This window comes from Aedes albopictus, chromosome 3 (genome assembly GCF_035046485.1).
Source record: "Aedes albopictus strain Foshan chromosome 3, AalbF5, whole genome shotgun sequence".
Classification (NCBI taxonomy): domain Eukaryota; kingdom Metazoa; phylum Arthropoda; class Insecta; order Diptera; family Culicidae; genus Aedes; species Aedes albopictus.
In genome coordinates this window covers 96,716,996-96,731,160 of record NC_085138.1, presented here as the reverse complement: position 1 = coordinate 96,731,160, position 14,165 = coordinate 96,716,996, and the positions used below count along the sequence as shown (strand labels likewise).

Sequence of the window (14,165 nt, the reverse complement as noted above, 5' to 3'; positions counted from 1 at the left end):
GATCTATTTTCAGAAAATACTGTATCTTCCTATAAATATTTTAAAATCAGTATGCCTTCAAGAAAAGCATCTCCCGGATACATCATAGTATATGAACAGTCTTCTTGAATTTATCCTCAAGGTGTATTCGCTTCTTTTAAGTTTTTAAAAAACATAAAATAAATTCACAAAATACCGTATCTTCATATATATATATATATATATATATATATATATATATATATATATATATATATATATTTATCTTCAAAAGTTGGAATTTATATACGAGAAGTTCATTGGAACGTCACCACAAACACCAAACACGCCAAACGGAATCCTCTCTAAAATGTATTCAAGATCTAAATATTCATTCTAAGCTTTAAAGTTTCATGTAACAAAACTCTGATTTTCTGTGAGAAAATCTACGGAAGATCAAGTGTGTAAGTGTTTGCATTGTCCACTTAGAATCCGTACGCGCTGCATATTTTCTAGTGACACGCTTAGTTTACTCATAAACTATTCCTCTTTTAATGGTGAAAATTTCACCGGTTTTCGTACAACGAATCAAAAGATATACCAGAATGAAAATAAGACGAACAAAAAAATCTAGCACAAACGCCTTGAAAATTCAACATTTTCAAGCGCGACTATAGCAAAAAGCTTAAATATCGCCAAAACTATCATTTGTTACGCGCTCAAATGTTATTGATCATGACATGAGAAGATGTCCCCTGCCGATTGGAGTTCGTGTTCATGGAGAAATTTACTACGAATATCATGGCATGGCGGGTAGTCCTCCTTTGGACACCGTTTTAGTAACAACATGATGATCAACTCAAAATTGTACAAGATCTAAAGCCTCAGAAATCACTAGCAATTTTTAAAACACCGCAAAGGACCAAAGAAGATTTGGCTTGGATTCGAAAGTTGTCACTACAGTCGAAAGATTTTCAGAGGCAACGCAAAAATTGAGTAGTGTTTTTCAAAATAACTCTTTCATAGTCTCCAATATACTACATCCATTCAAACGCCCCCATTTCCATAACTGAAAAAAATACTGGTCAAAACGATTAGGAATCTAAGAAAGACAGGAAAACCGACTCCGGACACTGCACTATAAAATATGTTTCCAAAAAAGCTTGATACTACAAATTTTACAGTTAGACAACTTTTGAAGGAAGTTTACATTAGTAAAATTAAAAAATAAAAGTAATAATTTTAATGATATTTTTTCATGAAGGCGCTCTAAAATATGCATGTTTTGAAAGGTTGACATTTTCACAAGCCAGTTTATTCCAGAGATATTCGTGATTCCGTGTGTACGGATTCTAAATGGACATGATTTATGTTAAGGAGCATCCATTTAGTACGTCATGCACAATTTAGGACTTTTAGCCACTCTCCCCCATTCGTGCGAGGTTTTCGTATATTTGATATATTTTCCGAGCCCACCCTCCCCCTTATAAGCGTGACGTACTTTATGGATCCCCCCTTTCTTCTTCTATTTCCTTCCATTACTAATATCATCACTAAATGTGCTGCGATTGTTTCCTACGACGGATGTCACACAATTATGCAGCAATAATTACCGTAAAACTGGGTAACATTGATTAGCGGTGTAACTCACCTTGATTTTTGTCGTGGAATGTTCAAGATTTGATTTTTCCTGAAGAATAGTCAAGGTGATCAAAGGTTCCCCGCTGATCAATGTTACCCCGTTTTACGGTACTTCTCCCTATCAAGAATTCGATATAGATGGTAGAGAATAATGCGATAGGGTAGGTGTTCCAATATTCGCTGCCCCCAAGCAATTCTTATGGAGGGTGGTGAATACTGGAGCAGGAGTGGCAATACTGATTTATGGAGCTAAAATTTTATGAAAACTTTTTTATTCTTAATTTTTTTGAGTAAACTTAAAGCATCCAAAGCATCCAGCGTTTTCATATCATTTGGATGTGTTTTACTTTACAAAAAAATCATTCATATCGATCTATACAGCGAAAGGCTGAATAATACAGGGTGGCGAATACTGCTACATGGCGAATTCTCGAACACCAACCCTATATGGAATCATGCGATAGTGTGTGATAATGGCTTACGAGTAGATCAACAATGCAACACCGCACTGCCTAGTGCTATTCGAATCTTTGTCTCAGTCGGACTCGTGGTCGTGATTCTTCGCGCCGATAACAAAGTTACGGTTGTTTTTATTTCACAGTGCAAAAAATACGCGAATATTTTAAAGTTTTGATCATTTTCTTTAACATTAAATTAATTCAAGCGTGTCGATATCATAAAAAGTTTATTTTTTACAGAAAAAGATACAATTATTTTTAAAAGCTTAATCTCGGTTTATTTCTACCGAGATTTAGACAGCCGAACAGTACTCCGAAAGAATGAAAATGTTACTGGACATGGCCAACTTTCATCTAAAGAAAATAATTTTTGTCTAAAACAAAATTCCGTTGTAAACTTTTAAAACTCAAATATGGTTTTGTTGCATTTGATACTTTGGGCTGTTTGGTTGATGCTCAGGAACCAATGATAAAATTTTGTTTACTTTCGATAGCCTAAAAAATGTTGCGCAGTGTTTGTTATGAATTATTTTGGCTGATTACTTCTAATATTCCATGTCGTTTTAGCTGTTCTAAGTGCGTCGCTAATATAAAAAGTATTCGAAAAGAACGCTGAAATCAAACGTTGAACACAAAACGTTACTGCGTCCGAATAAAAAAACAGATATTTTTTTAATTGATTTCTAGTTCAAAAAAATTGTGTTTTAATAGTGAATTGTACAAAACAACATAAAAACACAATGCATGCCTGGTTTGGAATCTAGGAACAGATAGAAAATACTAAAATTTCTTACAAAACAACATTTTTGCACATTTTTCCAAACCTGCTTTTCAGAAACAACTCGAGAATTAAAATTCGAATTGTTATGACTTACAGAATACCATTTAAATCCAATCAGCAACTGAAGTTCTACATTTTAAGACTGAATTATTAAACACAAAAAAGTAGATTTATCACCCCACTTACGATTTGATTTGTTTTTATTGTTAAGTAAAGTTAAGTAAACCAGTTTATATAAGAAAAAAGCTTTTATATGGATTGTATCGTAAAATAATTAGCAATGTTTATGACGTTATATCTCAACACTGAATTAAATAAGTCTTTTTATTTCGGTTCTACTAGCAAATCTTTACGATTTAGTTAAATATGAGTCCAACATTTCTTTATTTTAGAATCTTAAGTATTATTGAAGTATGGATAGATTAATGCATGTCACAAAATAAAAATCTGATCAAAATTCGGTTTCTTAAAATATTTCCTCGCAATTAAATAGTTTGTAGCGAGTAAAATTTGTAATGAAAAAAATGTGGAAAAAACATCTTGTTGGGGATTACGCACACTTTATATATTACATAACACCGGTTTTCGAAATAGATATTTTCTATACAAAAAACATCATCAACTTATTATCGGACTGTAAAAAAAGCGTAAATTTAGTTCTTTGCTATAACTACTCCTCTATTATGTACATCGAATAATAAAAAAAGGTTTTTTCGCTTTGTATAATTTTAATTGACATCAACGTGATTAGATGGAACACCATCAAACTGAATACCTGAAAAATGCGTTATTTTCAGTGATTCGAAATACTTTAAAATTCAGAGGAAATTGTCCTTGGTGATCGTGAGAATTGTACCTATGTATGTATTTGCTTAATGAGCCGGATTTTTGTTTTTTCTTATACTTGCTTCCACATTTTTTTTGCAAATTAATTTTTTTGTGCCGAATTTTTAAAACATGTGTTTAGTTTTCGAGCAAAGCTCAAGTAAAATGACTATTTCTAGAAAGTTGCAGTTCGATTTCTTTTTCAATGATTTATACTATATTTCTAAACATCAAATTACTATTTTTGGGTATTTGGCATCTCAGTCTGATTTGGTCAATCAAAAACAACTATATGTTTTCTTAGTCCGACGTTTCGGTTCTTAAGGTCCAATAAATCAGACTGAGATGCCAAAAACCCAAAAATATTATCCAACGTACAGTCGATCATCCAGTTAACCGTTCAGCTATCGCGCGATCAGCCGTCCTCTGCAGCACCGCGCTGTTGCTGTGTACAACGAACGAGCTTTTTTAAGCGAGTTTTACACAATACAACAGCGCGATCAGCGAAAGGTTAAACATCAAATTACTTGTATGTTGAACCTAATCTTTTGAAGCCGTTTTCATCATTGCTAATAACTTTTCGATACAGTCCTTATACGAATGCTTTGCTCGGCAAAATTACAGTTTCTGTTTCTGAATCAGTAGTTGTACTTGAGTTCAAGTGTGCTTAGTAATAAGAATCCAAAGTGCCTAGAACTGAAATACAAAAAAAAATGTCATCGACCGAATGTCTCCACTCACCTGACTCATTTTGCTACGTCTGTGGAGAGTTTATAAGCTCCCGTGTGAAAAAGTGTTCAATTTCTGATGGAGCTAAATTAAGACAAGCATACCAAGAATATTTTGGCCTGGAAATCAAAAACCAAGACAAATATTGGGTTCCACATTTCGTTTGTCAGAGTTGTGCTGTTGGATTGCTTAGTAGGTTTTAGATAAATTGACAATTTTATTAGTAACAATATTTCAAACGCGCGTAATTTGTTGGAGTTCTGATAAACCGAACTATTTGCCATTTTGAATAATTTCCACTGTTTTTATCCGTAAATTGCCGGAAAACAATTTCCGTATGTGTTGTGGGTACGAATTTCTTCTACAGAATGTTAGTAATATAGTTCACAATTAATTGGGATGAACAACTTTCTTATCAGTTAGGTCTAGTATGTTTGCCACCATCGATGGTTTTCATATGGTAAATAGTTCGGTTTAGCAGAACCCTGACCAATTGCTTTTGAAAACAACTCTATTTTAAAGCCGTAGGTCGTACTTTAGCCCTACTATACAATTCACTATTTGAAAAGTAGAGATGCTTTCAGCCATCTAAATAATGAATTTATTTAAAAATTCTTTCTACTAGAATTAGTATAAACCTCTTTTATATAGTGGCTATGGATTTTAGGTAGGACTGAAATACGACTTGACAGAAAAGGCCGTCTTCAAAAGCAATTATGCCCTGTTGAAATTTTGATACCGCATTTGAGCTTTCTAGCTTATTTTTCAATAGAAACAAAAAAAAATATAATATGTTTTCTCTTCAAAGAACCAGCAAAAGATAGATCAGCAAGGTTGAAATTTGACAGGCCAAGAATTTGGAGTCAGCCAACTAGCCATCAAAATGACTGTTATTTTTGTTTGGCAAAAATCTTTCGCGGGAGGAACTTAAATATTTATCCAAATATTCCTTCATCACAAGCTCCAACCCTGTATGCTGGACCAAGCGGATCTGGTCTAAGTCGCACAAATGTCTCTGCAACTGGTGATGCTCGAAGGGTTTCAACTTCAGATATGGAAGAACAACAAGTGGCAGCAGCTGAACAGATCGTCGATCATACTTCAGAAAACGTTGCATCAAGTGTTAATCAGAAATTACGGCCTGTTGACAATGGCAAACCAGAGGTAAATTACTAAATGTGCTTGAAAAGCTTTAGCTAAATTTCTGTTCACTTTTTCAGATGCTTTGGCGATCTGATGACTGCAATCATCATCCAGATGATTTTTGTTACATTTGTGGTTACTTTATTACCAGGACAACAACCAAACATACATTGCGAAAAGATACCAAGTTATATGAAGCATACAAGCAATATTTCAACATCGAAGTCGAACATCAAGATAAACAGTGGGTGCCACATTATGCCTGTCATAATTGCACAAGACGGTTGCATGGTACAGTATTTAATTTAGAATGATTTTTTTATCTATACAATACTGCCATTCTAAGCGTATCTGTACCATGTTGTTTTTCAACGAGGTTGACCCATTCGCTCTAACAAAAACAATATTTTAAAATCAATGTCAGAAAGATACATAACGTTATTGTGCTATATTAAGCTATGAAACCTGATGAAAACAAAAATCCAATTAATTTTAAATGGCTTTGTAACTGAGAAAAATGCTACTTGCATTGAATTCAACATAGTTCAGATATGCTTAAAAGGGCAGAATAGACGTTCTATAACTTATTCATATGTTTACGTTTTACTGCTTTTTCTAACAAATGGTTGTGTCAGAAATCTGTTTTTATTTCACTCGAAAAATTTCTGGTATTTGAACCAAAAACAAAACAGTAGTTGGGTCTATGATGATGAATGGACCAATTTCGTTGATTCCAACACTTAGTCATAATAGAAGCCTCTTTTATATATAAAGTAGCCAATTTTATACAGCCAAGTTGTGATTCGCTGAAAGCTTTACTCATCTAATTTTCAAAAAACGACATAGAAGCATGAAATAACTAGCACATTTATTTTATAAATTAACTTTTATGAGCAAAAGATTCTGATCTTGGTGGACCATTGCTGCTTATGGTTGGACCAAATAAATGATCATGGATGAACCAACGAAACATGAAGACATTTTTTCGACTAACCTTTTCTTATTCCTTGTGAATCGCAGCGAAAATTGGACTTCAGGTCAGCATTGTCGTTCCGAAACGAATCGGTGTTGCAAGAAGTGATAACCAATTAATGTACGAGGCTTTCGGTTGGCCAAACGATCGGTAGCGGGCCGCAGATACCGCGCACGGAATCCGGATATGATATTAAAATGATGAAACTTCGGGAGCCTCGGTGTACTGGGCGAATTTCAGGACGAGCAGCTATCCATACGGTCGGGGCGCGATGGCAAAGGCTCTGTTATTTGATATAATGTACGTAGAGATCAAATATTTGCAATTTCAAAACTCTTCCACTTCATTTTGAGACCGACGAACGTTTTGAAATTGACATCGCGCGCAAAGAAAACTGTAAACAAACTAAGCCGGACCTAGTAACCAACGGTGTAATGGTTTGGTCCAACCAAGATTACACCGTTTCGGTATTTTCATAAATAAACTGCATTCAAAAATATTTCGGGGAAACGGTCCATTCGGGGAAACGGTTCATTCGGGGAATCGTTTTTCGAGGGAAAAACTTTCGGAGAAACTTCTTTCGGGGTACTGGTTTTCGGACAAATGTCGGTCAACCGCCAAAGAAGGTTAGATATTTTTGCAATAGAATAACGAAAAAAGATCAGGAAATGAAAAAGAATTTCTATGTTCTCGATGCTACAAACTGAGCATTTTTGGTGCTCCACTAGGGCTTCTAGAAAGCCTTTCTAAAACCATTAATAATTTAAATATTTGGCGGTAATTTAATTAAAACCGATGTGATTTCAATGAAGAAAGAGTCATATTTTGTCATTAGTGAGAGTGTAGTTTGAGTTTTTAAGAAAACAATACATTATTTTGGGTTTTCAAAATTGGTCCAACCATGATCAGTTTTTGGACTGGCCCATTCATCATCATCTACCCTACTTCTAATGTATTTTCCAACAATACCACAAAGAAGTCAAGATGCATGCTCTCGGTTTTTACAAGGCAGCCATTTTTTTAATTCTCTCATATATGTCTTTATTTTTTTTTTAAGATAATTTTTAATCTTTCACAGAAATGTCTTCTTGAGTGCTACTAGAGAATTGTTGAGGAATTCTTCCTGAGATTTCTTAGAAAATTTTACATACTTAGTTTCGACTGTATACACTTTGAAGATGAATGCAATTGAATTCCTAAAGTAACTTTGATGTTCTGCACACCGCAAATTTTTAGCTGCCTTGTATTTGATTGGGCCGATTTTTTGGTTGTGATAAGTTTCAGGTAAAGCTAACTTCCATCCTAAACTCAGCAAAATTAATTGAAAGGCAACCCAGAGATTTCGGTGGGTGTAAAGTGATTGCCACTGGAGTTCCGAAGAAAACCACCAGGGTGATGTTTCAATGAAAGAGAATTATTGTATGAAAGAGGAATAAAATGAAATGTAACATGGGTCATTCCATACCAAATCGACAAATCGATTGGCACATGATATTCCAAGTAATGTTCAAAGTAATTTCAGCAGGTCGGAAATGGCTTATAATGGCCTCAGCTCGATTTGTAACACTCGGAGATTATCCGTTCAACCTACACACTATTTTTAAATTTTGATTATTTTTGAAAAAAATCCGTAAATCGCATTACGTATTTACTGATTTCTGATCAGCCAGGAATCATACCGCTTATCTTTTTATGTCTCTAAAAAGGTTTTTCTGTGTAGAATCTGATAAAAATAATCTCAATATGGTTTTCCTGACATTTCTCTCAAATTTATACGTTTTAATCCGATTTTGATAGATATCTCAAGAACACCCCTTTTATTTCTCGATTTTTCAATTTTAAAAGATTTTTCTGAGAGTTTCCCACTTTTTTCGCTTATTTGTACAGAGTAAAATAAGTATAACCTTCGTGGGATATTGTAAAAGTTGGGTTTCGAGTTATCAGAAAAATTAGCTCCTATTGAATAATATTCAGTTGTTTACTTATAATAGTCATTTATTGCGTTTAACTGTTTCAAAATCAGAATCCCTTACATATATAGATGACAGTAGTCTAAAAAACAGACCAATAAATAAAAAACAATATAAATATAAATATTTTCATCATGAAGAAATCTTCGTTATTAGAGAAAAGTTATAGGATCAGCGTACCATTAAAAATCTTACGCGCCTAAATTTATCCTAACCGTAAACAGACTGTTACGGCACCGATTAATTCAGTTCATTTTAACATCATGGGTGCTCACTCCTGAAAAAAAGTACAAAAAAGACAAAACAACAGTTGAAACTTTGCCTTCAGTAGGACTAAACTGGGAGCACCATGTTGAAAGGTAGGAACTGTACCGTGTAGGCACCAAACTCTGCGCAAAACCCACTAAGCTCAAAAGTTTTTCTTCCAATACAAATTGTTTAAGAGTTCCAAAATTAACTAAATTTTCTCCCAATTACTGTTTTTTCTAGTTGACGTTACATCTAAAAATAGTGCTGAAAAGCATGAAGTCTGATGAATATTTGTCTATAATCAACTAAAAATTGACCAAAATGTCACTTAAGCCACTATGTATCTGGGGGCCCCTCAATTGAAACAGATAGTTCACAATACTGACTTTTATTTCTACTTTATCTACGGTAGAACTATAAGCACAACATCTTATTATTGTTTATCATTGTTCTATCTATGCCAGTTCATTATAGGAGTCCGTTGGGACTGTTCAGCGATTACAGGCAGTGTAGCTCAGAGGAGAATCAATGTACAATTACGACTAGAGCGTTTGTTCGAATGGTTGGGTGGAGGATGGAAAACATTTCTTTATGGTGATTTCAAAGACTAAACATTTGTCATGTATTAGAGTGAATTTTTGATAAGATCTAGAGTCTAGACCAACAGGTGCTCCTCTCACATGTTGGTCTAGTAAGTTGAAAATTCAATCCCACAACAATATCAAACTTGTTTAGGGTAGTATATTAATTATATTGATTAAATGTTTATGTAATTTAGTTTTTTTACTATTACGAATGATATGCTCGATAGGTGATATAATATATGTAATACATGACGATAATAATATTAACCAATGAATGTCATACTGTAGGTTCACATTTCCCTAAATACTCGAAGCACTACTTTAAAATTGTCTATCGTTGTTAATACAAATATTACTCTGTACAAAGAAGCGGAAAAGATGGGAAACTGTCAAAAAAATCTTTTAAAATTAAAAAATCGACAAAAAAGAGGGGTGTTTTTGAGAAATCTTTCAAAATAGGATTAAAACACATAAATGATAGATAAATTTCAAGAAATCCGTGTTGTGATTATTTCTATCAGATTCTACGCAGAAAAAGCTTTTTAGGGACATAAAAAGATAAACAGAGTGACTTCTGGCTGACCAGATATGAGTGAATGCATATTGCGTTTTACGAGATTTTTTCAAAAATAATTAAAAATTCAAATTTTGTTGTGGATTGAACGAATGATCTCCGAGTGTTAGAAATCGAGCTGAGAGTTTTTTAAGGCAGGCTCTATTCAACTAGAATATATAAATTAGTATTTGAAAGATTAGTGGCAAAAACATATGAAAAATTTGTCGATTTGACATGGAATGACCCACATTTTATTTGGATGAATACAAAATGTATCAAGTATCGTAAAACTTTAGTATGGTAAAACATGTATTTTCAACGCAATATGGTATATCAAGATAAGCACTTCAGGTTTGAAATATTTTTGGGAGAAAAGGTATTATTTATTAGTCATTTTAGAAATTTGTAAAACTTAAATCTTCTCTGAGCAGCATTACCATTTTTAAATATTTCTATGTGTTGTATTATAGATTTACTCAGGAAAGAATGAAAACTATTTCATACTTGTCATAACAAAATCTTGTACAATTTTTATACCATCAAAAACTGTTAGCAGAATGTTTATGTTATATTTACTATTTATTGATTCCTTTTAAATTCTCAATTATTCAAATACAAATATTCAAACAAATTTCAGGTTGGTACCAAGGAGAAAACAGATTAATGGAATTTGCTGTGCCTCGGATTTGGCATTCACCTTCAAATCATCAAACCGACTGTTATTTTTGTGTTGTGAATTTGGCTAGTGGTCAAAAAAAGTCAACTTACCCTGATATCCCTTCATCACGTGCGCCAATTCCACATTCCGCTGAACGCCCCATACCTCAACGTACCTGTGAAACGGCTGTTAGTACCACTACAATATCGACAGTTAGTGGAAGTTCTGTCCCAAGTAGTGAGTCTTTACAACTTCAAGGAGGAGTGCTCAATATTCCACATTATCCGAATCAAACGGAAATAAATGATTTGATTCGTGACCTTGCACTCCCTAAAAACAAAAGCGAATTATTGTTATCTAGGCTGAAGCAATGGAGTTTGCTGGATGAATCCGTCAGAATAACATCCCAGAGAACTCGCGATGAAGAGTTTTCCTCCTATTACACCAGCGAAGATGGAATTTGCTTTTGTAGAGATATCGAGGGTGGGTATTTCTATCTATTCGGATGACAACAGCATCAAAACGAAGAAAACTGTATCTCTTTTTTTGCAGGTCTATTTTCTGAAATCGGCATTCCATTGATTGTAAGAGACTGGCGGCTCTTTATTGATGGCTCTTCAAAAAGTTTGAAGGTTGTGCTACTGCACAACCGCGTAAAAAGCGAGCAGTACCCATCTCTACCCATTGCACACTCCATTCTCCTGAAAGAAAGTTATGCCACAACAAAATTGTTATTCAACAAAATTCAGTATGAAAAATTTGGTTGGGAGGTAATAGGCGACTTTAAAATGATTGGTTTCCTAATTGGATTACAAGGAGGGTATACTAAATTCCCTTGTTTCCTGTGCCTGTGGGACAGCAGAGACACAGAGAACCACTATAAAATTAAAAATTGGGAAATCAGAGCCCAATACAAAATCGGCGAAAAAAATGTTAAAAACGATCCAGTAGTGAACATGGAAAAAATTTTAATGCCACCTCTTCATATAAAACTTGGTTTGATTAAGCAATTCGTGAAAGCATTGAATAAGGATTCGGAATCATTTAAGTTTATAACAAAACTGTTTCCGAAACTTTCCGAGGCAAAAATAACTGCCGGTGTTTTTACAGGACCACAAGTAAAAAAACTTATAAAATCGGAATCGTTTCCGAAATTATTGAATGAGAAAGAAAAGGCAGCCTGGAAAAGCTTTCGAGATATAGTTCAAGGATTTTTAGGGAATAATCGTGATCCAAGATATGAGGCCATAGTACATGAACTGATGAAAAATTTTGAAACCATGGGGTGTCGAATGTCACTAAAGGTGCACATTCTTCATTCTCATTTGGATAAATTTAAAGAAAATATGGGTGTATACTCAGAGGAACAAGGCGAACGTTTTCATCAAGATATAAAACATATGGAGCAACGATATCAGTGCCAAGCAACATCGAAAATGATGGGTGATTATGTGTGGAGTCTCATGCGAGACACAACAACGGAGTATACGCGTCAACCTATTTCGAAATTGCATTTTTAAGTATATTATAGTATGTTATTTTTCAAATAAAAATGTGTGCAAAATGTGTATATTCGAAATATATTTCCTAAAATGTCTCATTCGCATCCAAATAGCTACATTACTGGGAAGAAATCACTTAAGATATATATATATATATATATATATATATATATTATATATAGCCAAGGGCTGAAAATCTCGATAATAAAGAAAAAAATATATATATATATATATATATATATATATATTTATACAGGGGGTAGACAAAATGTTTGAGATAGGCAAATTTTATTCGTCTCAAAAAATTTTCAATGAGCTATAACTTTTTGGTTATTATGGTTCATCAAAAATTCTCAAATTTTCACTGCGATTTGTCCCAGCTAAACTATAATTTGTACAAAATTGGGCTTTGCCGGCTAACCCTACATTAAGTTAGAGCAATTTCAGCAAAATTCTTCTTTTCTGAGAGCTATTTTTAAAAGTGTTATATCTCAGGGTATAGTTAACGTAATTTAACGAAACTTTGAACATTCATTATTAATATCTTGATCTTTGAAAAACATTTGACTCAACTGAATTTTTTACACAAGAAGGAAAGTTAAAGCGATTGAAATATTTTTTTCAATATATACAACCAAAGCAAAATTTTTGACATCGTATGAAAATTTATGAAAGTGATTTTTGTTTACTTGAAAAGCCTCCAATACATCTTAATATAAATATATTTGAAACGTAAGTAACAAAACGGCCATCCATAATATAGAAAAGGTAATGCAAATATGTCAAAATCGTATAATGTTTAGAAATTCTCACTTGAAAATTAAATCCGCTTTAACTTTCTTTCTTATAAAAAAAATTCAGATAAGTCAAATGTTTTTCAAAGACCAATAAATTAGTAATGAATGTTCAAAATTTCGTTAAATTACGTTAACTGTACCTTGAGATATAACACTTTTAAAAACAGCTCTCAGAAAAGAAGCATTTTGCTGAAATTGCTCTTACTCAATGTAGGGTTAACCAACAAAACCCAAACCTGTACAAATTATAGTTTACTAGCTGGACAAATTGCAGTGAAAATTTGAGAATTTTTGATAAACTACGCAAAAAGTTACAGTTCATTGAACATTATTTGAGACAAAAAAATTTTGCCTATCCCAAACATTTTGTCTACCCCCTGTATATACACATATATATATATATATATATATATATATATATATATATATATATATATATATATATATATATATATATATATATATATATATATATATATATATATATATATATATATATATATATATATATATATATATATATATATATATATATATATATATATATATATATATATATATATATATATATATATATATATATATATATATATTTATTTGGACACCGTCTAAGATATTCCTATCAAACAGTGAATATTGCTTCTTATTCTATTCTTAAATATAGTTTTGCTAATACTAAAATCATACATATAATAATCACAATTAAATAAGGCCGGAACAAATATCATTTTCTTCTTTTGTCACTTTGCTGTTTGACTCGTCAAGGGGGGGACAATAATAAATAAATGGATTTTGTGAGAAAATACCCGAACAATTAGGCAAAATCACAAAACTCATCGGATTTGTTAAGGAATTTTGTGAGTAGCCCAGATTTCGTAAAAAAAAATTTCATTTTCGTTAAAATTTTATTTTTGCCCCCCCCCTCAAAAATGTGAAATCTGGTCAAAATTTTGCGAGGGGGGGGGGGGGGGGTGACATTAGAAGAAATGGAAATTTGTTCCAGCCTAATCGACAACATTCTACAAACGGGTTAAAAAAGCTCCTATGGCCGTCATTTGGTAATCTTAAAAAATCATGCTCTCTCAATGTCCTGGATGGAGCATGAATGTTCAGCATTGCCAATAGAGGACTACATTCTATATTTCCTTGCAGCAAATCAAAAATAAATAATATACGTAACATTTCACTTCTTTCGCTCAAAGTTTCTAGATTGATCAGCCTACATCTGTTTGCATAAGGCGGTAAGCCAATGGAATCATTCCAGGTAGAGATCGCATCGCATATCTAATGAATCTTCTTTGGACACTTTCGAGTATAATTTGTCTAGGAGCCCAAATTTGA

The 14,165-nt window shown here is 33.0% G+C and overlaps 1 protein-coding gene across 1 annotated transcript; it reads left to right on the top strand.

Annotated features, from left to right (window-relative positions):
• Positions 1–257: 257 nt before the first annotated feature.
• LOC115260722 (uncharacterized) lies at positions 258–12,131 on the top strand. Its single transcript, XM_062842594.1, has 4 exons — positions 258–5,556; positions 5,613–5,826; positions 10,505–11,008; positions 11,078–12,131. The coding sequence occupies exons 1-4, from the start codon at positions 5,446–5,448 to the stop codon at positions 12,043–12,045; spliced, it is 1,797 nt and encodes a 598-aa protein (XP_062698578.1). The 5' UTR covers positions 258–5,445; the 3' UTR covers positions 12,046–12,131.
• Positions 12,132–14,165: the final 2,034 nt, after the last annotated feature.